This window comes from Dunckerocampus dactyliophorus, chromosome 1, assembly GCF_027744805.1.
Source record: "Dunckerocampus dactyliophorus isolate RoL2022-P2 chromosome 1, RoL_Ddac_1.1, whole genome shotgun sequence".
Taxonomy (NCBI): Eukaryota; Metazoa; Chordata; class Actinopteri; order Syngnathiformes; family Syngnathidae; genus Dunckerocampus; species Dunckerocampus dactyliophorus.
The window spans coordinates 13,167,917-13,195,758 of record NC_072819.1 but is presented as its reverse complement, the minus strand read 5'-3'; the positions used below and the strand labels follow the sequence as shown (position 1 = coordinate 13,195,758).

General features: G+C 43.7%; 1 protein-coding gene across 4 annotated transcripts; it reads right to left on the bottom strand.

Annotated features, from left to right (window-relative positions):
- Positions 1-455: 455 nt before the first annotated feature.
- LOC129179627 (6-phosphofructo-2-kinase/fructose-2,6-bisphosphatase-like) lies at positions 456-27,842 on the bottom strand. 4 transcript variants are annotated; one of them, XM_054773092.1, is made up of 14 exons: positions 27,691-27,842; positions 21,334-21,459; positions 20,895-20,991; positions 20,739-20,805; positions 17,649-17,723; positions 17,509-17,565; positions 17,287-17,408; positions 10,229-10,436; positions 10,007-10,153; positions 9,810-9,914; positions 3,138-3,267; positions 2,985-3,047; positions 2,780-2,844; positions 456-2,658 (listed from the first exon to the last, which is right to left on the bottom strand). In XM_054773092.1, exons 1-14 carry the CDS (start codon positions 27,743-27,745, stop codon positions 2,599-2,601), a joined length of 1,377 nt encoding a protein of 458 aa, XP_054629067.1. In that variant the 5' UTR covers positions 27,746-27,842; the 3' UTR covers positions 456-2,598. The 4 variants fall into 4 exon arrangements, with proteins under 4 accessions (XP_054629067.1, XP_054629059.1, XP_054629086.1 ...); XM_054773084.1 differs by lacking the exon at positions 27,691-27,842 and adding an exon at positions 23,037-23,289; XM_054773111.1 differs by lacking the exons at positions 456-2,658; positions 2,780-2,844; positions 2,985-3,047; positions 3,138-3,267; positions 27,691-27,842 and adding exons at positions 3,275-6,235; positions 23,037-23,274.

The following is a 27,842-nucleotide window of genomic DNA, read 5'->3' as shown; positions in this document are numbered from 1 at the left end:
TTGTAGGGCTCTGGCAGTGCTCATTCTGTTCCTCCTTGCACAAAGGAGCAGATACCGATCCTGCTGAGGATTGAAGGACCTTTTACAGCCCTGTCCAGCTCTCCTGGAGTAACTACCTGTCTCCTGGAATCTCCTCCATGCGTCCAGGTACTGCAGTGATGCCCTGGTCCAGATCTGGGAGGAGATCCCCCAGGACACCATCCGTAGTCTCATTAGGAGCATGCCCCGACGTTGTCAGGCATGCGTACAAGCACGTGGGGGCCACACAAACTACTGAGAATCATTTTGAGTTGCTACAATGACATTTTGGCAAAATGGACCAGTCTGCTGCATCATTTTTTCACTTTCATTTTTGGGGTGTTTTTGATTTCCCCCCTCTATAGGGTGATCATTTTCATTTCTATCAAATGATGTGGCATCATTTTGTTACTAATACATCACCCACTTATTACCAGGAAAGATATTCAAGATCATTTTCCCCCCAGTTTATATCTGATGTGTTTTCCAAGTGTTCCTTTAATTTTTTTGAGCAGTAATGTATTGTTTGACGTTCGTGTCAGGCACAGAGTGGAGTTTCAGAGGACGGTCGATTGTGTCCCCGCCCAGTTTTATTGGTAAACCGTGTAATCGGTTTCAAAGCATCTTCAATTTCCTGCATTGGGTCATGTGCCTTGTCTACTTCTGCTTGATTTGTGTGGGTGTGTGTGCGCTTTTCAGAATGAGCACAACAAAATAAAAATCAAACAGGTCACCTGAGGCCTGTACTGTGAAACTGGCTCAACACACCTGAGCTGTGTGCTCATGATGCAGCTCAACAAAACCTGAACTCCTAAACAGTACTGTGACAGTGGCTATCAACTTACATTGTCAACTCCGGTTCTCGGCTTTGTGTCGCCGCCAGTAGAGCGAGGGAGGACTGTTGGCAGAAACTTGCTGAGCGTATAAACACTGATAGCACCTTTATACTGTACGTTTATGTGTTTTCATTTCTGAAAACTCAACATTGTGCAACTTTTACATATTAACGCTTATTAATGTAAAAATAAACCACAGCAACAACTGTCTTTTAATCTTTGAAATATGTCTAGATTTTCCCAGTTTTACTGATCTAAATTATATGTGGTGGATACTTTGCGGTGAGATTATGTGTCTCAACTGGCCTGGGAATGCCTCAATGAAGTAGCCAGGGGGAGGGAAGTCTCTGGATGGATACCACCAGGTGGCAGTGTTGACATGATTTGTGGCGAGTTTTTCCCTTTTTGTTCCAATAAAGTCCAGTTTTGTTCCAGTTGATTGATGCCTCAGAGTGCTTATTCCTGCAGCAAACATAATAATATAAAAAGACTTAAGGGGCTGAGTACTCACGCAATAACTGCCGTGACATATAGATGTATGTCTGCTAACTGGCTGAATTAGTATTTCATGTTGCATTTTATACCTGATGATGATGTAGCGTATTCCTTCGTGTGAAAATCTATATCTCTTAAAGAGAATTTAATTAGGGAATGCTAGCAGGTCAGTGTGATCTCCAAGAAGCCACTCCAGTCATTGTGCTGCCAGAAGCACCCATGACCACCGGTGTTGTGTCGACAGATACATTATGCTATGGCTTGAAGTAATTCCATATTTATACTGCTACACGCTTGACCAGTAGAGGGCACTGTTACACTGCTAATGGGAGCAACAGTGGAGGAAGCCGGTGGGGAGAAAGTGTAAAGGAGAAATGGAAACCTAAATTGTAGCTGTATGATGCAACCCGGACAGAGCGTGCGATTAAAGTTTATGAAGAGTTGATAGGCCTGCTTAATTCTACACCACCCACAGAACAACCAACACCGTCTCCTAATGAATTACACAATAAAACAGCGGTGCTTTCACAGCCAATTTTAAACGTAAACTCTGGACTTTAATCTGGTTGGGACCAGGTTATGAGCTAAGCCTAGGTTACCATGGTGATCTAGCTGCTAAAAGGGAGCCTAGTAGTAGTACAAGCAAGCCTGGCTTTAGACTCAACAGACCTTGCTAACCCACTAAAGTCGCTTTGGAAGTTATTTAATATGATTTTGGCACCTTTGACTACACACTTCATTAGGTACACATTCTCATGAGATGCAGAAATTCTGCCTTTGCAAATATAATAATCAGTGTCAGATATATATTAATTTACTATATTATGATTGTACAACTGTACTGCATTGTACTTTGAGTTTGTAGTATTTTGGTTGGAGCATGCTTAGAAAAGTTACATGAAGTACATTACATGGTCACAATTCTCCACACCCGAAAAGGAGTATGACGAAGCAGTGACACATACGGTGTTAACACATGACCAATTTGGCAACATTGTATTGGTCATGTAACTAAATAAGGTAACCATTACACAACTTGTGAAATAAATACTCTACCTCTCTTGTGACTTATCTTGATAAAGATAAACCTTTTGCAATTGTCTGTCATTAGATTATATACCTACTCCGTGTTGTTCAATTCCTGGTGTGCATTAGACAAACAGAACCAGGAAATCCACCAATGAGCCTGTCAACACACTCAACTGTCCAAGAGGAATCAACCTGGCTGGCGTTTGCCGTGTTTGCCCGCCTAGATGTGTTCCGGGACCGTCTCCAGGGCCTCTTCTGGGTCTCTGTTCACGTCCACGTTCTGACACGAAAAGAACCCAAGTGTGACGTCACACTTCAATGACGCTCTGATGCTAAAAGATGGGCAGCTATTCATAAAGCACCCTATTCCTCATTGAGTGATAAATGCTGTTGTCACTCACCACTGGCATGTCACGGTGTGTGTTCACAGCCTCGATTTTCAGGAAGACCGACTCCACTTTACACCCTGGGCCAGTTTAATCATCAGATCATTAGAAAATAACGATATTGCCGACAAACGTGCAATCTAGATAAGATTGGGATTTCATGGTTTGGCATGCTTGCTTGTGCAACAATGAATCAGAATAATCGCTGCTAATGACTTACCGTAAGCGACTGGTGTGAGTTTTAGAACAGTGTGAAGAGGACACTTCAGGTAGGGCAGCTCGTCTGACAAATGCAACAAAACACACCTGAGTGTACAACAAAATAAAATAACACCAGTTGACATGATCAGGATTTGATCTTGATTGCTCTCACTTGCACTTTTGTCCAGGAAGTATGCCAGCAAACATCTCATCACCGCCTGGTGACAGATGACCAGTACGTTCTCCTGCCTCTCCAGCTCCATGATGACCGGCTCCAAGCGCTGGACCAGGTCCTCATAAGACTGGTAAACACACATACACGTGCGCACAGACTGTACTTAACGGGACGTCAGATGTAAGGTAGAGCGCCGCTTTTCACGGGGGTTACGTTTTCGAGCCGGAAATGAATGGTGAAAATCTGCAAGTAAAATAAACCACAGAGCTCGGCTCCTACCCCTCCAAACTCTCCTGCTGTGACATTGACATTCTCCTCCAGTTTCAGATTACCATTTGCAATAAAAGTGACCGTTGGAAGTATTGGATTAGATTCCGCCCCAGAACTCTCGCTCTTCAATTGCCATTGTTCGCTAGCAACTGAACCTAACATGCTAAATGCACAATCCAGGTTTAAGTCCTATATATGCCTCACACACTTATTCATGTATTTGAAATGATAAACACATAGCCACTTACTCTAATCAATGCTAATGATCAAACAGAGAACAGGTGAATCAAAGTCACGGCCTCGCGCGACGACCGCAGTATGTCTGTTTTGGGGTCACCTCCGTGTCACTTGGAAGTGAGTACGAGGCTCCCTTGCGCTGCAGGTCGCTGAGGCGTACCAGCTAGCTGTCGGAGAAGGCGTTTCTCCGAGCCGTGTCTCCATAATCTTCACCGCTTGCTTGTTGTAAATCCAGTAAAGACTTACAATCATATATGAGCTTGTGTTTACCTTGCTGCAAGTTTTGAGGCTGGATTGTTAGATACAAGTTTCACTTTTGCCTCACACAGCAAACACTGTGCCTTTAAGGACCGCCGAAGAAAGTGCGAAATCTCAATTCTTGAGAGAAAAAAACATTCTCGGTGAAGCATAAAGACATAAACTCGTAAAAATTGTGGGCTTTTTTTTAACAGTGATGCATGTATGCGTACATTTGACCTGTATTATCACATATTAATTAGTGGTGTAAAATTAGTGCATTAATTGCCATTAATTAATTACAGTCATAGTTAGCGTTTTTTTTTCACTGCATTAATTAAACTTTTAATCTGTAGCTTTACATTTTCTGTATGCAAGTTGCGTTTTTATAAATAGTAAGTTAATAAGTAAAATAATAAAAAATAAATAAGTTTTTATGCGTTGGGCTTCTTGTACTTGCGTTACTGTGGGTGGTCAGTAGTTGGGAGGGCAAGGTGAGGAGCGGAAAGTAGAAGTGAAAATGGAGGAGCATGTGAGAGCATGTGAAATGTACATTTCCAAAACACCCCGACGGCACCATTGATAAAGGTAGAACGATATGCTGTCTTTGCAAGGGTTTTGCTTACCACCGAAGCAGTTCAAGTTTAGCCTACCACACCACCAAGGCACAAGTGCAGCCACAGCTAATGTAGCAGCACTTTAACGAACCATAGCAAAGCTCTTTGGCAAACTAAAATAGAGAACACCCCGAGTATGAGCAAGTCTGCGACTGACAGGCTGACAAATGTACTTGCCAAGTGGAGAGCGAAAAACTGCAGGCTGTGTTGAAAACTACGTCCAATGACATCCAGTGACATACAAGCCACCGTGCAGGACTACAGTTACCACCAACATCAGCAAGATGTACGATACTTAAACTTTTTGGTGGAGGATTGGCCCAACTATGTTGCTCTAAGACAGGGGTCGGGAACCTTTTTGGCTAAGAGAGCCATGAAAGCCACATATTTTAAAATGTATTTCCGTGAGAGCCATATCATATTTTTTAACACCGAATACAACCAAATGTGTGTATATTTAAGGAAGATTAAAGGAGGGACGACCCCGATGATAATCAAGTTTTGGTGTCTGACACGGAAAACATGGGAAGGACAGCTGGCATTGCGCGAGAAAATAAAACGGATGGATTAAAATGCATTAGAATGCATATTTTTAATGTTATTTTTAACACTGTGATTTCTGTAATGTTTTACTTTAAAATGTCAGGAAAACAAATTAAAATAAACACATTTTATGGAGGTAAGAAATGTCTGAGAGCCAGACGCAGTCATCAAAAGCCTCCCGAGCCTTAGGTTCCCTACCCCTGCCCTCGGAGATCACTGGACCTTAGCTGGCAACCACTTGTGTTTCGAAGACAAGCCATTAGTATTATAATCACAAGAAAGCAGGATTGTTAAGTGACGGGGAAGGACGTGTATGGCAGGAGCTCTGTTGATGATACTGGAAATTTTAACTATTTTGGTGCTTGCCTGACTACACTTCATGAACACAAGATCAGTGCTGCTTGCTGAATCCCCCAACTTTAACTTGGATAGTCGAGAGGTACAGATACAAGTATCGATACCTGCTAGCAAGTCTAGCTAACTAGTGAACTGCTGAAGTTCAAAGAGGTTGCTTAGCAACAATGCCAAACACAAAGGAAAATGATTCTGGCTCTGAATTCGCAGAGGATGTGGGCATAAAAACACTTCCAGGATACCTAGATTTGAAAAATGCTTTTAATAAGATAACAGAAACCTTAAACAGTTGTTTGGACAGTAGAGAGATCACTCTACCACAAATAATGTGAGCAATTGAGAATCTGAATCCAATGGCAGAGAAACATTCTGCTTCATATACAGCTATAAGGAAAGCTATATTGTCTCTGGAAATAGAAGTTAAACGTGATTACAACAACCTCTATGAAGTCACAATGGATGCCAGTAATGGTATCACAAACATTATGAAAGAAAATAGAGCACAGAACAAGTATATCAAAAAACTAAGAAAAGAAGTCAAGGAGTTGCAAGATGAAAATGCAGACTTGAGTGCTGCTCTTAAGGAGGTTTAATACCCTATGGAAGATATCAAGGCTCTGCAGGACGATATTAAGGAACTGTTGAATGACAATGCTGCCTTGCGCTCTGCTCTTCAGGAAGCGATAAACCGTAAAGAAAATACAGCATTTTGCAAGGATGTTAGGGTTCTGCAGGATGATATCAGGGCATCAGTGGAAGATAATGCTGCCTGGCGCACTGCTCTCAAGGAGGCTATAAACCATATGGAAGCCACCTCACGTACTGATCTCAAGGACGCTAAAGACCCCAGGGAAGAAAATAGAGCATAATGCAATGATATCAACATTCTACAGCAGGGGCGTCAAACTCGTTTTCACCGTGGGCCACATCCCATGGTTATCCTCAGAGGGCCACTTTTTATAATTCTATTTAGAATTTTGTTAATTAATTATTACATTAATTACATTATTACATTAGTTCATTAATAACAAATAAAAAATAGTCATTTTAAATTGGATTTGACAACAAAAATTGTAAGGTTTTCTGTCAATATTGATAAATACATGATTTAAAAAAATATACATATATTCTTTGTTAGTAATATTAATTTTGTTTTACTTTAATATATTTTTTTATGTATTGTAAATGCAACGGTAAATGCTTATTAAACTATTGTAAAAATATGTTTTAAATACTACATTTTTATATTATTGTACAAATATTTTTGTATATATTAAATTTTTTTACTAATTTAAATATATTTATATTAAGTAAAAAAAATATTAAAATTAGCATACAGCATAAATATAAAACTACAGTAATATAAATATAATTTTAAATAGTAGAGTTTTAATAATTAATTTAATTTAATAATTAAATGTCTTAATTTTTAATAGTAGAAAAGTAAAATAATGAAAAATAAAGCTTAAAAAAGTAAAGACAAAATTAATATTAATAACAAAATTACAATATATATACACAAATATATTTTTTTAAATAATATTAAAATAAGTGTCCTTTTGACATGCATTATTTCAAGGCTTTTGCGGGCCACATAAAATGATACGGCGGGCCAAATTTGGCCCTCGGGCCTTGAGTTTGACACCTGTGTTCTACAGGATGACATCAAGGCACTATTGAAGTATAATGCTGCCTTTCGCACCACCTTTGAGGAAGGAGGTGGACGTAGATATCAACAGTATTGACACTTGCGTCCCACTCCATGGCAGAAACAACACCGCACCTGTCATCATTAAGTTCACTAACAGGGAATTCAAAACTGCACTGCTGAAACAGGGAAAGAAGCTAAGAGGCACCAACGTCTCCTTAAATGAGCATCTCACAAAACGCAATTCCGACATCGCCAAGAAAGCACGAGACCTGAGGAAGCAAGGAAAGATTCAAAACACTTGGAGCACTAACGGGAAAATCTACATCAAACTAAAAGGAGGTCCAGGAGTCGCAAGAGTGCTTGTTGTCCAAGACATCAGCGATCTGGATCCATATTAAAGATCATATGACTATGACAATATGGATGATGGAGGAAACACCCTACAGGACAGACCAATGCAACGGCATAATTAATAAAAGGAGCTCTTGTATATAAACCCAGCGTCACTCGCAGTGCAATACCAAAGAGGGTGTGGATACTGACAGGAGAGAAAGGACAGAATAAATAGAAAGGGAAAAGAAAAGGAAAAGGAGAAAAAAAGGGGAAAAAAGAAAAGATTATTATTATTTTTTAAAACATGTGTGTACCTGTATACAGTATAAGTGTCTACTGTATATGTATATATGTGTGTACTTGTGTAGGTGCAGATGTATGTGTATATACAGTATATGTGCATGCGCGTGTTCGTATGTCTACACATGTATGTATTAGCAATTGATGTAATACGAAGAGGGGCTAGGATTAAATAAGCTCTGCTTCTTCCTCCTCCTTTTCGGACATATGCATCTTCGAAATAAATTAAACCAAACCAAACTTTAAAAAGTAAGTTAGCATGGATGTGATAGCCACTTCTAGCTCGCCCGAGAGAGGCAGTGCAAATGGGTAGAAGACACCAGAAAGTCGAATGAGATTGAAAGGTGAGCGATCACACACGCTGGCATAGATAGACTTCGCATGCATATGACAAGCTGTCCTCAACTGACTGCACATTTTACGGACTATTTTTTTATTTGCGTGATAATAAGGAACACAGTGAACGTCAACACAAGACGCTGGTGGCGTGACATGAGCAAGTGCCGACATGGCAGAGAGGCGACTCCGGTTTATGTTTTTCAAAATAAAGCGCAGTGAAACATTTTTATGATATTTTAAATTGTTTTCCAACTAATTGTGGTCAATATGTGCGCAAATAATAAGCTATACATGTATCTATATAGCATATGCAGTATTTACATTCATACAATATATTACTTAACATTGTTTTCAAGCTAATTTTTAAGGTGTGGCGGCTTTTATTTTGCAGTGGCGGGCCGCCACGATCAGTTACATGTAGCAAAACCCTGTATATATAATCCTGTCCTGTCATTGATCTTTCTATTAATTAAATACAGTAAAATGGGCATATTTCAGACATAGTTGCTAATGCTGATTAATCATGATTAATTAATTTAGAAACTGGGATTAATCTGATTAAAATTTTTAATCATTTGACATCCCTAATATATCTAGCGAATCCTCTGGCTCAGGGCCCATGAATTTTTTAAAACTTTTTTCCAGGATCTTTTCAGAAGTTTCAAGTGACTGTTTTGCTGCGCCCAACCTCTGCAGCAATGACACGCTGCTAGAGGCCTTACGCAGCTCAACAATCTGACCGTGTTCAAAGAGAGAAAGCTTTTTTGCCTTTGGCATCAAGAGATCGTGACAGTGTGAATGCCTGACAGAAAATGATATTGAATTCGACTTTTAACGGCAGTGGTCTTAAACTTTTGATCAGCTGATAAACAGCCAATTTCACTTTTATGCTTGTTTGCAATAAATTGCTTACTTAAATTTTTTGTGTTTCTCCCATTTCTTTTTCGTGCATTTTGAAGCATTGCTTAGAACCCCCTTAAAGTGCTCACGACACCAAAATACATGTTAATGTTGTTATTTTCACCATGAAAAATAACACTGAAAGGCATATTTCCTGTGTTAGACGTGGGCTCGAATGTTGAAATACTTTTTTACAATTTTCGTCACTTTTTCTGGGACTGGAGGAGGAGGAGCAAGTGACGTTTAAACCAGAAGTTCCCACCTGGAAGCTGTCATTCACTCCAGGTCTTTCCCCATTGTTACTGTCCACCTCTGGATGAATTTCTCTTGTTTGTTATATATTTTTTTATATTATGGCCTCTTGTTGTGTTGAAATGTTTTGCTGGAACACTCGAGGAGACGCAGTAAGCATTCACATTTCCAAAATATGATGTATGATGTGTAAAATATGGTACATTATCCATCCATCTATCCATCCATCCATCCATCTTCTATGCCGCTTATCCTCACTAGGGTCGCGGGTATGTTGGAGCCTATCCCAGCTGGCTTCGGGCCAGAGGCGGGGTACACCCTGGACTGGTCGCCAGCCAATCACAGGGCACACATAGACAAAAAAAACAATCACCCTTACATTCATACCTATGGACAATTTAGAGCTGCCAATTAACCTAACATGCATGTTTTTCCCAATGGAGAGTCGAACCCAGGTCTTTCCGATCTCCTGACTGGGGGGCTAACTGTGCAGCCATATGGTTAGAGTTACTTTAAATATAAAGTAAATATGGCACACGAGTGGTACATTAAATATGATGTAAATATGGTACATTCGCACTTGTAAAGGGATCAGAATGAAAGGACAGAACTGAGGTCAAAAGTTACAACGCTCACCTCTCCTTTAGGGTAGCGGTAGCGGTACTTGTCCTGGTCTCGCAGTGCAAACTCTTCAGGATAATTCTCCTGGATCTCCTCATAGGTCATCTCCTCGCAGACCCCCTGAAAGGCAACATGGACCAGGACACCACCAACAGACCCGCATGAAGCCATCAAGGTGAGGGATGAGGTAAAAATGTCTGGTTTCTACTCACAGCATCAATCTCATTGAGAGCTTTCCACTGCTCATACTGGACTCCCAGAGCTTCTGCAGTCTGGATGGTCCTCTTCATGTGGCTGGTCCACACCTTCAGGTCGCTGATGCACTGCTCCCGCAGGTACGCACCCAAAGCGCTGGCAAACTGATGGAAATCAAGTCTTAACAAGAGAGACGGCCCTCTTTCTTACACAACGCAAAGAATGACTCTTTTCTTTACCTTGGCGCCACGAGCTGACAGCCCAGAGTCTCCTCCGATGCGACCAACCAGGTTGAGCTCGCTCTCGCCATGGCGACACAGGTAGATGGAGCGCGGCGTGACGTGGATGTTCATGAGGTAGTAGACGATCCTGCTCTGGATGTGATCCTGGACCCGGTTCACCAGATACCTGCTGCCCACGTTGAATATCTTGATGTAGGACAACTTCCTGCCAAACACCATTTCCATGTGTGACGTCACTCAAAGACTCTCACGTGACTTTAGCTCAGTGGGAATCTAGAACAGGGTCAACACGCTAAACCAATTCAATGTTGGTCAACATCTGGTAAGCAGTTAAGTATATTTAAAGTAAAAAAAACAACCTACATCTTAATTTTTAGGCTTACTGGTGACAAAACAATTCAACGGTTTTGAGTATTTTTATTCTTTTAGTTATTTTCAATGATGACAGCGGTACTGGCTGCTCAGTACAATGTGGGGAAGACTACAAAAATAGTCAACAAAGAAGAACAAAATGTAAACTGCAAAGTTAAGGGTGAGTACTGAGTATATAATTCTTTGTTTGTTTACACTTGTATGACAGTTAAGAATAGGGATGGCCTGCATGCCGCCGTGGTGGCTTTTGGGGGGGCCGGGCTGTCTGATTGAGTGGGGCTTGGTCTTGCTCGTGGGAACCATGGGCCTGACGGGTGGGGGGTGGGAAGCGTGTGCCCTGGGGACGGGTCTGCTGGGGATGTGGTGCTCTGCCGGGCGCTTGAGTGTTTGTCACCACCGGTCTTTGTGCTTTGCTGGGCTGTTGTCCGCGTCTTTGTCTCCTCCGGGTCTGTCTGTGGGCTTGTCGGGGGTGGTGCTCCGGTGCGTGGGTGGTGCGCCGTTGGTTCTGGGAGCGGAGGGGTGGTCTGGCTTCCGGTGGCTGGTGGGGTCCGGCGGCCCGTCTGCTGCTGGTCTCGCCTTCTCGGCTCTGGTGCTTGGCCACTCCTGTGCCACTCCCTCCACCACACCCCCCGGGTGTCGGCGGGTGTGGTGGGTTGCCTTGATGCTCACCCGTTTGCCCGCCTGCTTGCTCATTGTGTGGCTTTCCTCCTCGCCTTCTCCTCTGTCTGCCTTGCTGGTAACGTCCTGCCGTTGGAATGGGGGGTCCTTCGTGGGGCTGGGGGGGAGTGGGGGGTACGATGCCTCCTTTGTCCCTGGGCGGGGCGGTCATGTGTCGGGGCTCTGGCATGGGGCTCCGTGCCCTGGGGGTTGGGGGTGGCGTGGGGGGCTGGCACTTCCACCATGTGTGGGCTCCTTTCCGGTTGCGGGGCCGTTTCTGGGTCTGCTGATGTGTGGCCCCCGGTGCCTGTCTGCCCTTGTGGAGTGTGATCTCTTGCTGGTTTCAGGGGTTGGCTGTCCTCCGGCCTGCTGGTGCCCTGTTTCTGGTTGGGATTGCCTCTCTGCGGCCCCTTGCAGGTCTTCCTTGGGGGGAAGGCTTTGTGGGCTGGCTCTTGAGGGGCTGCCCCGGGGCCTTCTCCCGGCTGGGCATGCCCGGAACACGTCACCAGGGAGGCGTCCGGACTAGATGCCCGAGCCACCTCAACTGGCTCCTCTCGATGTGAAGGAGCAGCGGCTCTACTCTGAGCTCCTCCAGGATGACCGAGCTCCTCACCCTGTCTCTTAGGGTGAGTCCAGCCACCCTACGGAGGAAACTCATTTCAGCCGCTTGTATCCGCGATCTCGTTCTTTCGGTCACAACCCAAAGCTCATGACCATAGGTGAGGGTGGGTGTGACGTTCTGCAGGACAGAAGCGAGCGTCCCCCATCCTGCGCTCTTATTTTGGCAGGCTGTGCCTTCTCCAGGGAGGAAGAGGCAGCCGCTTCACGCATGGTGGCCGCACAGTTAACATTTGGGGCGGATAAAAGGCCAGTGCCGTCGAATGTGCGGCGCTGGTTCATTGTTGATATTGTCGATGTTCCTTGTTTCCTCACCGGAGCTGTTACCTAGAGTTTACTTACCTGTTTACATTCCTATTGTGTTGTTTTCCCACAGAGCCTTTTTCCTCTGTCGCTTTTGGTTTTGTTCCTGTTCTTTTGTGAGTTCCTGCACCTGTGCAATTAAAGAACTTTTGTTTGCACGCCACCGCCTCTTCTCTGCATACCGGGGGTAAGCTTCCGACAGCTGAGCCCGAACGTGACAGTTGGGAACATAGATCGATCGGTAAATTGAGAGCTTTGCCTTCCAGCTCAGCTCTCTCTTCACCACGACGGTCCGGTACAGCGACCGCATTACTGCAGACGCTGCGCAGATCCACCTATCGACCTCACGCTCCAACCTTCCCTCACTTGTGAACAAGACACCGAGATACTTGAACTCCCCCACTTGGGGAAGGACATCATTCCCAACCCAGAGTGAGCAATCCACCCTTTTCCGACTGAGAGCCATGGCCTCAGATTTGGAGGTGCTGAGTCTCATCCCAGAAGCTTCACACTCAGATGCAAACCGTCCCCGTAAACGCTGAAGGTCACAGCCCGATGAGGCCATCAGGACCACATCATCTGCAAAAAGCAGAGACGAGATCCTAAGGCCCCCGAACTGGACTCTCTCGACAACTTGGCTACGCCTAGAAATTCTGTCCATGAAAATTATAAACAGAATCGGTGACAAAGGACAGCCTTGGCGGAGGCCCACGTTCACCGGAAACAGGCTTGACTTCCTGCTGGCAATGCGAACCAGGCTCCTGCTCCGGTTGTACAAGGACTGGATGGAACGTGGTAGCGCGCCACCAATCCCATACTCCCGGAGCACCTCCCTCAGGACACCGTGAGGGACACGGTCGAATGCCTTTTCCAAGTCCACAAAGCACATGTAGACCAGTTGGGCAAACTCCCAAGTACCCTCCAGTACCCTTGCAAGGGTGTAGAGCTGGTCCAGTGTTCCGCGACCAGGACGAAAACCACATTGCACCTCCTGTAGCCGAGGTTCGATTAACGGTCGTACCCTTCTCTCCAGCGCCCTGGAATGGACTTTCCCAAGGAGGCTGAGGAGTGTGATCCCCCTGTTGTTGGAACACACCCTCCGGTCACCCTTCTTGAAAAGGAGGACCACCACCCCAGTCTGCCAATCCAGAGGTACTGTTCCCGACTTCCATGCAATGTTGAAGAGATGTGTCAGCCAAGACAGTCCTTCAACATCCAGAGTCTTGAGGAATTCAGGGCGAAACTCGTCCAGCCCCGGAGCTTTGCCACTGGGGAGCGTTTTGACTACCCCAGATACCTCAGCCACGGTGATGGAACTGTCCGTGTTCGTGTCCTCAGACTCTGCTTCCTCTATGGAAGGTATGTCAGTGGGATTGAGAAGGGCCTCAAAGTACTGTATACCTTCCACCGTCCGACTATATCCTCAGTCGAGGTCAGCAGGCCCCCGTCCCCACTGTATACAGTGTGGACCGGGCACTCTTTCCACTTTCTGAGACGCCAGACGGTTTGCCAGAACCTCTTCGAGGCCGGCCGAAAGTCGTGTTCCACCATCGGGTTCGGGGCTTACCGCCACGACTGGCACCGACCACCTTGCGGCCGCAGCTCCGATCGGCTGCCTCAGCAATGGAGTCACGGAATAGAGCCCATTTGGACTCAATATCCTCGTCCTACCCCGGGATGCAGGCGAAGCATCACACCGCACGGGTTCAGATCGGGGAGGCTGTTCCTCCCAATCACGCCCCTCCAGGTCACACTGTCATTGCCCACATGGGCGTTGAAGTCTCCCAGCAAAACAACGGCGTCACCAGTTTCACCAGGAAAAACTATAATATGATATATAAATATATATATAAATATGATTATAGTTTTTACAATTGTGTGCATTACAATTGTTGTCATTCTGTTCACTATCATACTGTAGTTAATCACTTCATTACTACTATTACTACTGATATGTATGACTGTTTCAATGCAGTATTATCATTGTGGTTGTTGATATTATTTTGTCCTTTCCGTCATGGTCTTTATAGCCATCACAGACATTTGCTGATGTAGTCCTGTTTGTTTCTGTTGTTTTGTTATTGTTGTCGCAATTGTTGTTGCTGTTGTCCTTGTCTCTCTCTTTATCGTCCCCCTCTTGACCCCGCACTCCACCCTCTGTTTCATCAAAGTCAAAAAAATTCTGTATAACGGGAAGTGCATCTCACACTTTTCCCTGGCAGGGCAAATCTGTTACACGTAAGGGCATTTAGATCAGCAATACTATCTGCTCTAATGGCTGGACAGGACAAAAAAAAAAAAAATAGGCATTTCCCGATTGGCTGGCCATCTGCTGTATTTTTAAGGTCAAATTATATCGACTTCCACCAAGAGATTGGGCCAATTCGGTTGCCATATCACGTTCGTAACTCTGAGCCACACTCCAACATGGTAGGGTGCAGTAATGGACATCAAAGCTGGTTGCCACTCGACTCCTGCCACCCGCAAGAAGAAGAAAACGCAAAACCACCATATCGACATGTCCACGGTGTACCGTGGCGAAGTTAGTTTTATTCGGCTCCCTAGCTACAGCGGTAGTTCCGCTTCACTGTGCCCAGACTGCTGTGTCATTGTGCAGGGAGCGCGCACGCAGTGGCGGAGCTACGTGGTGGCCAATGGTGGCCGTGGCCACCCTTGGTCACTCTCCGGCCACCCCACTGGCCATCTAGACATTTCAGCTTTCAACTTATTGCAACCCCTATGTGAGTAATGGTCTAATCTTAGCCACCCCAATGAAAAATGTCTGGCTCCGCCACTGCTCACACGGGTCATGCTGCTTAACCGCTGGTTGTTTACATTAGGGGCTGTCAGTAAATTACTGTTGAGAGTTTGTTAAAAAAATGTTATATATTCTACAGCACACCACAAATTGACCTATAACTATGTAAAATGATTAGTCCGACCTTGAAAGTATTTTGCACGCCCATTTTTTAAAATTTGATCCTTGGATGGACTTTTTTTATAGGACGTATCTTTTATTGTTGCAACGCAACCGCTCCTGCAATCTGTGAGTTAATTGATGCACCTGCAACCCATCTGGAGCATCCTCTTAAGCAGCAAGCTCACTCTCGCTCGTCGCCAGATTGTTGCCAAACTCGCATCATCTCAGCACCATTCCCTGCTCATAGCTTTCATAGCTTTCTGTACCTTAGCCTTGTGCTGTACTCTGTACCCCTGCTTGGTGTATTACGAGCAGCGTGTGTATCTGTTTTTGTTCACCTCGCCCGCTTGGTTCCCAGCAGTGTCTTTGTGTTTTGTCTTTTGCGATTGCTAATTACTCTGCTGTATTTTTGGTAGCTCCTTTTGTTAGTACCTTTTTCCCCGTGAGCATTCCAGGCAGTTTTGTGTTGGACTTTTTCTACCCTGCTTTGTGCTTTGCATTTTTGTTGTTGCTGCTTCTCCTGCTGTGTGTAATAAATACGATTACACCTCATCGACTCTCGCATCTTGGGATCCAAGGGCCCTGACTCACAGACGTTTGTTACAAAAGCCAAACAATATTGTTGGTCATGCTGTGTAATAAAAAAGGAAATTCAGCAGTACTTTGGTTGCATTATTTTAATGCTTTTAAGAGCTATTTTCAGAACCATTTTCAAGTCCACAAATTCATGTTTGTAATAAAACCTTATTATTAAAAAAAAAAAACGGATGGGATCGGCAAGACTATAAAAAATTGGATCAGATTGGAAGCCAAAAAATGTGGATTGGGACATCCCGAGTTAAGAACCTTAAAATGTTACTTCCAAAATGACCTGCACAATGAATATTATCATATATATCGTATGATGGTGACAGTTTTACCCCGGAACAGATTATTTCTACATTTAGTCATTTCCGTCATAGTTTTTGTCATAAACGTAAAACAAGATGATAACTAATCAAAAGAAAAAGAAATGCACGTCAACAAAAAACAGTTTTCTCAACAAATAAAAAAATCCAGTCAAGAAATCCAATCGCATCTAATTTTGTTTTCCAGACCGTAGGGACAAGTTAGGAATATATCCAATCGCAGCTATTTTCGCTGCGTGTGGGAAATGGAGCCAGGGATCCAATCAGAACTATTGTCTTTGTGAGGTAGGGCTGTTGGATTTTCCACTGCACAACACATACCACATGCTGCATTAACGTTGTCACAAGTTAGGCCTGGAAGAAAGTGAAATGTAGACATAAGGACACATTTTACGTTTGACGATGCTATGGAGAATAAACCATGTCGTGCGATTATCACCACTAAAAGCACACACTGACTTGAAGCCCCATCTGCAGCCGAGTCATCCTGACAAGTGAAGAGAAGTGACAATTTGCACAATAATGTGTTATTATTGCTATGTTTACTGCCATTTTTATTGCCCAAAAAGAGCAGTGTTGCATTATAGATGCCTGATGTGTTATGATTGATTTATTACGTCATACAGTAATTGTACTATGCCATATTAGTAACATTATTATTCAACATCTGAAAAAAATTAGATTTTTAAAAAATGTCAGCTAAAATAAAATAACATTAAGGCTAGTGTAAATTTATTGACTTATTGATGTAATTATTGTGAGCACGTCTACTTTTTGCTATAAATTGTATTATCAAAATGCTTTGCATGTACGCTAAATAAAGCTTAAAGATGTCTTATTCTTTATACTTTATATTTTAGTTGTCTAAATCTACTAGAATTACTGTTGACTAAAATGTGAAATTTAGTCGACTCATAATAGATTAAAACTAAATCTATTTCGATAGCTAAAGTAGGAATAAAACCAAAACACATATTAGTCCAAAAACTATGACTGAAACTAAATTAAAAACTGCTGTGAAAATTAACCCTGTAATGGAGGACTACAACGCTGCTTGATACATCACAGCATATCATAGCAGTCCTGTGATACAGTAGCTTCTTTGCCTCCTAGTGGCTGTGAGCGGCAGTAGAGATGACAAAGCAATCTGATTGGAAGATCAGTAAGCTACGCTGCACACTCTTTCATTGTTTTTGCAGCTTTTAAGCGATGGCACTGCTATTACGCTCAAATATTGCATCATGGAGTATAAACTGGTGGGCCCTGACGGATGGTACCTGTCCTTGTCGTCGTCCAGCGCCACGTAAGTCAGCTTGTAGCATTCGATCCTCTTCAGGAAGTCGGCCACGGCCTCATCTTTGTCACAGTTGACGTAGTCGGGACTGCTCAGCTTCACTTGCTAAGGTAAAACGGTGTCATATCAAACTGAGTTTTTAACCCAGTTGTGGTCCTGATTGTGCACACACACACACGCACAGACACACACAAAGCTGACTTACTTTAATATTCTCAGCAATGATCCCAGGATCGTCACAGATGGACTCCACAAAGAAAACCTGAGGGAGCCATGTGTTATGGCGTGTGTTATGAAAGTAAAGAACTGTTGCATTTGCAGCTCTGGTACTGTGGACTCAACAACCTTGTAGCCGTTCTCCTTTGCAAAATTGAGGATGAGCTCCCTGCGCTCCGGTGTGGTGTTGGTGGCATCGAAAACCTAAATCAGAATAAGAATATACCGCAGACTTCAACGACAGTTCAGTTCTTGCTCACATATGACATAATCATTCCAAGTAGTCCATGTAGTCTTTGAATTTGCTAGTCCATATGGTTTGTGTCCGTATAGTTTTTGTAGTGTATTGTTACCATGCAATCATAGAGGGTGTAGTTCATGTTATTTAGAAGACTACAATAGAAGTTATAATGTCTTGATCATGTGTCCAATCATGATCATTTTACTTGGATCAATATGATTATTGATGGAAGAGGCACCAGGGGTTCAGTTCCTAAAGGACATGGTTTAGGGACCAGGGACACTGTCATGTTCCGTGTGCTGCTCTGCTGCCCTCTGCTGTTCATGTGTTGCAGCACACCCCTGAACCTGCCCAGGACTTAATTGGACACACCTGCAGCTCATTACCTTCTTAACCTCCTAAGACCCGAACTCTTGCAAGGCATGCATTTTTATTTTCTCTTTGATATTTAGGCTAATTGGGACCTGATGAGTGTAAAAACAAAGAATTATCTTTTTACATGATGTAGTTTCTGAGAAAAATGATGTCCGCATATGAGGACATTCGTTTTAAATTTGAGTGAACACAATAACGTCACAATTGAGTAATGATGTGCAAAACTTTATTTGTTGCCTGAACACAGCAGCATTTTTTCCGAGTGCAAAAACAAAATTCAAAGCAACAACTTGTGCCCCTTTACGCAAGTCATATGAAGTGCTGCTAACAGTTGCAGGAGGACAGATATAAAATAAGTAAAACTTCAAAAATATTTTTCATTGCTACTGTTGAACTGTTTATTTCAAAACGTGAAACTTGCACACCAAAAGTGCTCCAACATTTTTTCCCCTTGGGAAAATGTTCATGCCTATGTATGAAAGGCAGCGTAACAGTTGCGATCTGCCTGTAAGCAGAGGAACACCTTGCACATAACACACTGCACTCGAGTTTTCCCTGAGCATCCTTTTGCTCTGCATCGTGATGCGTTCTTTGAGTGTACCACTTCTGGCAGATGTGCATTAGCCTTCCTGCGGAATGAGATGTGGGGCACTGCCTGCACTGGACGCTGTTTCCCTTGGACTGAAACTTCTGTGTCATCTTCCTGCTCTGAAAAGTCAGAGTTGTCATTGTCTCTCTGAGCCAAGAAGGTCATGGCCACTTCCATGCGGAATTGAAGGAACTGCATGATGTTCTTCTTTGGTGTGCCATTCAGAGTGAGGTCTTTGCGGTACAGTAGCCAGCTGTTGGCTAAAGCCAGATCGGTAAAGTGCATCAGCATCCTCAGTGTCCATTTTTTTGTCCGGACACTCATTCGATAGTAGCTCATCATTCTATCCACAAGGTCAACTCCACCTATCTTGGAGTTGTATTCACGGATAACACATGGTGGAGAGATGGTCACATACCGTTTCAGTTTCTTGTCCCATCTCTGGCACATGTCTTCTGGCTCTTGAGCATGTACAGTAGACATCAACACTGGTTTATTGTCAAACCACTTGGTACCCTTTGTTGGACTGTTCTTCATGGCTGAGTCCTGGTGTTGTATCTTCAGAGACATTGCCTGAGACATCAGCCTCTTTCTGCGGTGTCTGAGAGTGACGCCTGGGGGTGCGTGATGTGGCAATGTCACGATCTGACCGATATCCCTCGTATTCCTCGCGCAAACGTTTGCGTCCCCTGATAGGCTGACAGGGCTGTGGTCCTCACACCCACTACTGTCTTCCTCACTGCTGGTGGGAGGAGGTTGATATTCAGCATCTCCCACAGGATCATTGATGACTGATAAATCCTCCACCTCGGAGTTGTCTCCACCAATTAACCCCAGCATTTCCATTACTTGTTGCAGAGAATAATGCTCTTGGAAAATTTTTTTTTTGTTTCAAACCAAAAACAAATCTACATAGATTTTATTTATAAAACACGCCATATTTGTTTGTACTGTATAAAATGATGTTTTCTAACGAAATCATCCCAAAATACAAATTCTAAACCAACTCCCTCTGTCCACATTTGTGGACATGTTCAACAAAATCAACAAAACTAAGTCCCTCTGTCCACATATGTGTACATCAACTTTAGCAGCATGGTAAATCGTCAAATTTTCTTACTTTTGCAAAATTCAACTTCCACAACACACATTGAACACTTCTAAACATATCTGAGCAAGAATCAGCCATGAAATTTGTTTGAATTTTTTACCTGGTCGACTTTTTGATTGGGAGGAGCCATCTGAATGTTTGGGTGGGTTGTCAGCCATCTTGAATTTTACATGTACTTTGTTACACTCTTCTTACACCACTAGGTGGCAGTTTAACATCCTCAGAAGTGGATGCCAGGCCCTTGTTGTCCAAAATTTAACATTGTAGTCTTGACAACCAAAAATGTGATGTCCACACATGTGGACGCCAGGTCGTAGGAGGTTAAGCCATCTTAAGCAGCTGCCTGACAATCTACCAGTGCCACATTGCTACTTGCTACCTAGTGAGCCACAGCTCCTGCTTGCTATTGATTCTCGTGCCTTGTACAATCCTGGTCCCTTGACCTTATGTACCTTGTTTTCCCTACCTGGCGTTCTCCGGTAGTGGTGAGTGTTCTTTTGTTGTACTTTGTATCTGCTTGGTTTTCAGCAGAAACCTCTGTTAGTATTTTCTCTGCCACGCTTGTGCAGCTTTTTCTGTTTCCCGTTTTTCCTACTCGGTTCTCCGTGCCAGTAGCGCTTTGTGTTTTTGTATTTTTGTTGTATTTTTCCCTTCACGGGACACTTTTTGTTAAATAAATTATTTTTGTTACACGGAATACGACTCGGCATCTTGGAATCCAAGTGCCGGCCTAGCCGTGTCATGACAGACACTCAGGTTGGAGGCCAACTATGGATAAAAAATAGCAGAAGACCAACAAAGGACATTTCAAATAAAGACAGACTCGTCCTCTGCGATCCATGCTGGCATTCAGTTACATGTCAATAAAACAAATGAGGTCACATCATGAATGAGATCACTCACCACCACTTGGCCCTGCTCTCTGGTGAAATAGTCACACACGTCCTTTAGCGCTGCCATGGCACACGCCCTGTCCAGCAGGATGTGAAAATAGGAAAAACATGAGCTGGGAAATAAACTATCGTGTGCATGCAAAAAAAAAACCCAAACAAAACTTGCTTGCGTATCTTCATGGCCTCCGTGTTGTCGGGTTTGAAGAACTCAAAGTTGTTGTAGGACTGTGTGGCGTCTCTGCGGTACTGACCGACGTTGAAGACTTTCGGACAAAGAAAAAACGAAAACAATTTGGTCGGAGGATTCAGTTTAACAGGCATGACTTTCACACCAACAGCTAAGTAGCAACATTTTAAAGCGCATGCAGAGCTAGATACTGACCACTCATGATACTTCAAATGCAGATACTGACATATTGCAGAGTTGATAAAAGAAACTATATCAAGCGGTTGCCTACAGCCACAGCTGCTGCCTCCAAGCCGCCAATGTATTTTACCTGGTGCTAATTAGAGACCCTTGTGGTTAGTATTGACCATCTACTGTACCCGGCAACTATAGGAGACTGCGCTAATGGTATAGTAAACCGTGTCCTGTCGTGTGATACCTTTGGTGGTGACCCCGATCCAGTTGAGGTATCTGGTGAGCTTTTTGGAGATGTATGTTTTACCCCGGGCCGGCAGCCCCACCATCACGATCATAGTGGGGGAGTTGGTGAACTGGGGAACCGACGCTGAAAACAACAACAGCAAAGAAGACTCAATCAAAGTTACTGTTATGCTAACTTTCCCAGACAGGGGAACCTCACTCTATTCATCACTCTGTGGAAGCTCTTCAGTCAAATGTCCCTTTTGTCGTACAACCTAGAATTTGACCCAAATATTTGAGAAAGTTACACCTTTTTAAACTTAAATTTTGAACCGCCATCGCATCATCAGTGTACCCGTGTTTTGCCGCTAGCATACACGCAGCAAAAGAGTGAAGGCTCGTGAGGAGGAATGGAGGGAAAAAGATAAAAGGCTACAGCCTCATTGTGGGAACATTAATAATGAGCAAGGTGAGCCCATCAACACAAATGAACCAGTATGCTGAATTTGTTTGATAGTGGTGGCAACATCAACGAACTTGCCCATCAAATCAGAATTGGCTAAGTAAATACATACGAAACAGCACAAAATGGTGCGTGTTCACAGAGAGTGTGCTTCATACATCGGCAAAGAAATGCTGCTCTTTAATATAGTTGAAAAAAAACTGCATTTCAAGAAATGCTGCAAACGTTTGACAGTACAAGTTGCCTGTGAGAAAATACATGTCACAAATGGCAATTCCACAATTTTACAGAGTAAAAGATAATACATTAAAGGAAATATTGCATTATTATTATAAATATATTTTTTATTATTATAAATTAGGGCTGCACGGTGGTCTAGTGGTTAGCATGTTGGCCACACAGTCACAGTCAGGAGATCGGGAAGACCTGGGTTAGATTCTCCCTTGGGCATCTAAGTGTGGAGTTTGCATGTTCTCCCCGTGCGTGTGTGAGTTTTCTCCGGGTACTCCGGTTTCCTCCCACATTCCAAAAACATGCATGTTAGGTTAATTGGTGACTCTAAATTGTCCATAGGTATGAATGTGAGTGTGAATGGTTGTTTGTCTATATGTGCCCTGCCACTGGCTGGCGACCAGTCCAGGGTGTACCCCGCCTGCCGCCTGAAGTCAGCTGGGATAGGCTCCAGCATGCCCCTGCGACTCTAATGAGGAGAAGCGACACAGAAAATGGATGGATTATAATTTATCATACTGTGTCATCATATCATTAGTGGTTTATTTGGTCTCAAAATACTGTATCTCTATTAAATAAAAAAAAGTTTGTCTGGTAATTTTTTTTCATTGTACTTTTCTTAAAATCAATGTTAAAATTTCATCTTGTCCTGGTGGACCCAATCTCGTGTATGTATAAACGCTTGATGGCCACAGTTTGACCCTGGAACAGATTATTGAATCTGATTGGGTTTAAATTGTATTATTAACTGTATTGTACATAATCATCAAATGAGCGAGCGTTTCGCCTTCCACAAAGTCATGTGTTACTGCTTTATGGCAGGGACCAGGACACACTGGGTGCAGGGTGAACGGCCTGCAGGGCGCTCTTTGGCAGCCAGGAACACAACGTCCCAGTAATGACCTTCTGAGGCCACAAACACGCGACGATAAGCTGAAGTGACGAAGTCCTGCTACAGCTTCCAGCCTTCTCTGACATATAACTTTTTGGACCGTAGTGAGCCCACACACTGACAGGTTAGTACTCACATCCTCGACGTTTACTCAGCCTGTTCTGCATCCATGGAACCCATGTCTTCTCCAGACGAGTTTGAGTGAGGGTGCTGTGAAGGTGTGACATAGTTGTGTGTGTGTGTGTGTGTGCGTGTGCGTGAAAGAGAGAGGAGAACTCCACAGGTGAGCATGCATCTTTTAAAAGTCTCACAGGAAGGGGCGGAGTCTTCTAAGCAGCTGTTTGGCTGCTGGAAAAGATGCAAGCATCTCTGATTGGTGGATGACATTAGCTGAATGAGATCATCCACCAATGAGGATATCAACATACCCTTTGACCCCACCCACCACACAGGAAGGGCTCATAAACCTACTCCGTGTGTGTGAATGTAGAATGTTACTCATAGTTGTGATTACAAACTTCATGAGGAAAATGGCTTCCAACGTTCTCTTAAGCAAGAATCCAAACGTCCAAAATTAAAGGTCTCCTATGATGTCCTAACAGTAATGTGTCCCTACAGCCTGTTTATGAGCGCCAAACATGAGAAAATGGCCCTCACTCGTTTGTTCTGCGAGTGGGCACTCAAAACGCTCAAAATCGCCTTTTCATTTTACACTTCTTAAAAGACCCAGAGGGTTATGGAACGAAACGTCAAGTGGCAGACAATTTCACCGGCCCTGTGGAGGACGATCCGATTGGCTGTCCGTCAGGACATGGGATGATCCTCGGCCCAAATGAAGGTTTTTACCGGTGCCGAGTGCAGTCCAATAACCGTCAGACAGCATCTGCGAGAAGAGTTATAAGAACAAAAATATTTTCAAAGGCCTTGTCTCCTTCAACGCTACAAAATTGCCCATTTGGAATTTGCACAAGAGGACCAAACATGGGACATGGAAAGGAAGCAAGTTTTATTCTCTGATGAGAAAAAATGTAACCATGAGGATGGCTTCCAACGTTACTGGCATGACGAGGGGATTCCACCTGGGATGTTTTCCACATGGCACGGTGGAGTGGTTGCCATCATGATCTGGGGTGACGTGTTCCCCTGATTAAATCCAACTGAGAACATTTGGGGATGGATGGCAAGGGAAGTTCACAAAAATGGACATCAATTCCACGAAGCTATCTTCACCACCTGAGCAATGTTCCCACTAACCACCTGGAAACACTGGCATCAAGCATGCCCAAACCAATTTTTGAGGTGATTAACGAGAATGGCACAGCTACTCATTACTGAGTCCTTTTTTGAACATTTCATTTCTATTTTGTTTTTAGCAATGGTCGTAAACTTTTGATCGGTTCATGAACAGCCTCTTTCAGTTTAACGGTTGTTTGCAATAAAATGTTTAGTGAAACATTTCTTTGTCTCACTCCCATTTCTTCTTTGTGCATTTTGAAGCTCTACTCAGAACCTCCTTAAGATCCAACAGTGCAAAACTTCAGCGTCCTGATCAAACCCAGCATACATGTTTTCTAAACATCAAAAACAAGTCAGCGCTTTCAGCCCAATATACGTGTTTTTGTACATCTTCAACACTTGACTAAACCGCAGAGCCATCAGCATCGCTGCTGACTGTTCCCACCCATCTCACTGCCACTTCAGCCTCCTGCCCTCAGGGAGAAGGTACCGCAGCCTTCGGACCTCAACCACAACGCTCACAAAGAGCTTCATCCATCAAGCTCTCACTGCCAACTACCCTCTGGACAGTAACCCACCCACACAACAGTCTTTTGCACTGACTGCCTTTTTGCACGGCCTAGTTTTAGGCCGGAACATCGCCAACCTAACTGGTAAAAGGGTAGACTGTCTGTTGTAGACTAGGCACTAGCTTAAAATACAGTTCTTTAACATTTCTTTTTAAATTCAGTAACATAGTCCCCCACATAGAAAGGTCTCTGGTGGGCCACGACAGGATGGGGCCCAGGCTGCTGCAGAGGCTCATCCTCCACATCTTGCTCAGGTGGCTGCACATCAGAGCAAACCCAGTCGCCATCTGTGTGGTGCAGATCCACTGCAGAAGCATGGTCTGAAGTGGATGGCTGCGGCACTAGTGTAAGGCGGCTGGTGTGCCAGCGTAAGCCGTCGGCAAGGCGGTTGTGCAATGATCTGACGTGATGTAGACCAGAATGAGAGCAACTTGTGGGACCGGTTGGTACGACAGATTCAGACCTGGTCCGATACGGCAAGTACAAGATGTTTTGCACGATGCTTCTGGTTGAAATGCAATTTCATTCTACATTGCTGCTCTGTCACCCTGTCAGCCAGGGAGGGTATCGCCACTGGGGTCCCTCCCTTTGGAGGCAGTCCAGGGGATGCTGCAGCTCACATCCAAGCATCAGGAGGGCCACAGAACTGCCTGTTGTGGCATCACCCTGTAGTGCAGTACGGTGCTCTGCAGTACTGATGAAAACCGGACTTCATCCGCTAGGAAGGGGGTTTCCTACATTATAGTGATCTAATTTATCTTATTTATGATGTATTGTGTAAAACTAAGACATGAATAACATCAAATTAAAAGCACAAAATGAATGCCGACCCACCATCCACCAGTTCAAGTTCCAGCCAAGTTTTTCCAGAGAGATGATTACATGGCTGTTTGACGTGTGTGGTAAAAGGCAGTGTGCTAGCATGAATTAACTTGAGACAAATGTGCACATTAGCACTCAATAAGTCATCAAAACTTACCTTTATGCATTCCCACATAGTATCAGCATTTGACACCAAATATGAGGTGAAAGAAAAATGGTAGAAATACAGTAGTAGTCTATCTGTGCGGCATGAGATAAAGTTAGCACACGCACAATGGACATGCGTCAAGTGAGACGAATGTAACAGAGAGAATCCGGACACTTTTCAAAATAAAACATGAAAAAAAATGAAATAATGGAAAATATTTTTTCTTTCTGTGCGGCCGCGGCTCGGGGGTTTGGGACCACTGACATACACAACGCTGCAGAATCTAAAACAAATGCAAAGAAAGTGTTGCAAATCCGCCAAACAAACACAAATCCCGAAAACAACGGCATGAGAGAAATGCTGTAAGTTCACAAAACACAAGAGACGTTTACCAGGCTACCAGGGGAGCCAGACCTTAGGGATGTCCATCTTAGGCCCTGTCCACACGAATATGGATATTTTAAAACTGCATATTTTTCTATGCGTTTTGGCCTCTCATCCACATGCATACAGAGGTTTTTGTCCTTAAAAAAAGAGCTTTTGGCCCGGGTGAAGATTTTTCACAATTCCGGCTTCAGCGTATTCGTGTGGATGGAGAAAACTTAAGTTTTTTGTTGTTGTTGTTGTTGTTTTTTTTTAATTATTTTTTTTATTTTTACCACTGTCCTGTCCAGCCTTTAAGGCAGATAGAATTGTAGATCTAAATGCTCTAAATCTAAAAGATCTAAAAAACTTAGCTTTTGGCCTGCTGCTGACAGATGACGTAACAATTAAGAATATTAAGTATAATTTCATGTGTGCAATCAATGGCACACATGACATTGCTGCTTTCAAGCATGCTGAAATGACTTTGTGTGTGTGTATGAGTAAACATACGCCTACTTTCACTTTACGTTGACGAACAAAGGCGCCATTGTGGGCTTCGGAGGATGCTGCTGCCGTTTTGCTCGCTACGGCTACGACACCCCCGGCAAAAAACTTTGTGAATTTCTCTTGGAGATTAATAAAGTATCTATCTATCGATTTGGGACAAGACCCGATTGGACCTCTAGCTGGTGGGCCAACTTTCACAAGGATGTCATTTTTTTGGAAGAATGGCGTGGGAATGTTAGCATGGCAAGAAGCTGGTGATTGCATTTGACGATTGACAACTGGCAATTAAACAAGGACAATTATTACACACAATTATTTCAGCAATGATAGCGTCACAGCCGATAGAGTTCTTTCTTGATCGATAAAGTGATATACATTTCACAGCACAACATTTTAATAAAGAAAATGTTTCATCCATTTTCACTTTTATATTCAATACGTTTTGCAGACAAATGTGAAATAAACTGCTGAAAAGTAACGCTACTTCGCTGGTAGTCCACACGTAGCTTCTTCCGTACATCGCCGTGTTTGTTATGGCACGTCGACAGAAATGACATCACCGCCGCCTCTGATTGGTTGAAATTGCCAGTCCATGGCTGCAGCGCCCCCTTACTTTGGCCTGCGCATGACAGCCTGCTTATGCATTTTCGTGTGGATAGAAATAGTTTTCAAACGTCACCGTGTGGATAGAGATATTTTTGACACCAGAGAGGGGCAGATGTGCGTTTATTAAAATAAAATTTTAAAAGTTTATTTAAATATCCGTATTTGTGTGGACATGACCTTACGCAGCATTTCTCTCATGCAGTTGTTTGTTTATGTTTTTGGTATTTGCAGCATTTTTCCTATCATTTTTCCTATTTGCTTTTTATTTGATTGCAGCATTTCCCCATTGTGTTTGGATTATTATGTTTGTGGTTTTGGATCATTTCTGTGTAGTTTTCTGTGAACGTTTGTCCAAACCACTCAGCTAACGTTCTGTCCCACACACAACAAGAAGAACAAGAAGACAAAAACAGCTGAGAAACAAAACAATGTCTCACGCACACACACACACACACGAGTGACCCCGTGCTGCTTCGTGAGCGATGATTTGCAGTGCGTGCGCGTCAATTAGTGTGCGTGATCAGGTCAAAGCTCACCTGTGCTCGTGCACCGCACGCGCCTCGGTAGAAGCCTTTTCTTGATGTGCTCCATGAGCGTCCTGGCATCCACAAGTAGCGGCCACGTGGGCGCGTGCTGGTCACGTAACCCCCCCTTCCCACCCGGCCCCAAAATACACCCCCCCACCTCC

Bases quoted from the DNA above. Each gene is read 5' to 3' on its own strand.
- LOC129179627 (XM_054773084.1), bottom strand. From the start codon at position 23,127: ATGTCACACCTTCACAGCACCCTCACTCAAACTCGTCTGGAGAAGACA. The intron at 17,724-20,738 runs GTGAGTGATCTC...ATTCTGATTTAG, and splicing joins GAGAGCAGGGCCAAGTGGTG to GTTTTCGATGCCACCAACAC. The intron at 2,659-2,779 runs GTGAGTGACAAC...TTTTCGTGTCAG, and splicing joins CACACCGTGACATGCCAGTG to AACGTGGACGTGAACAGAGA.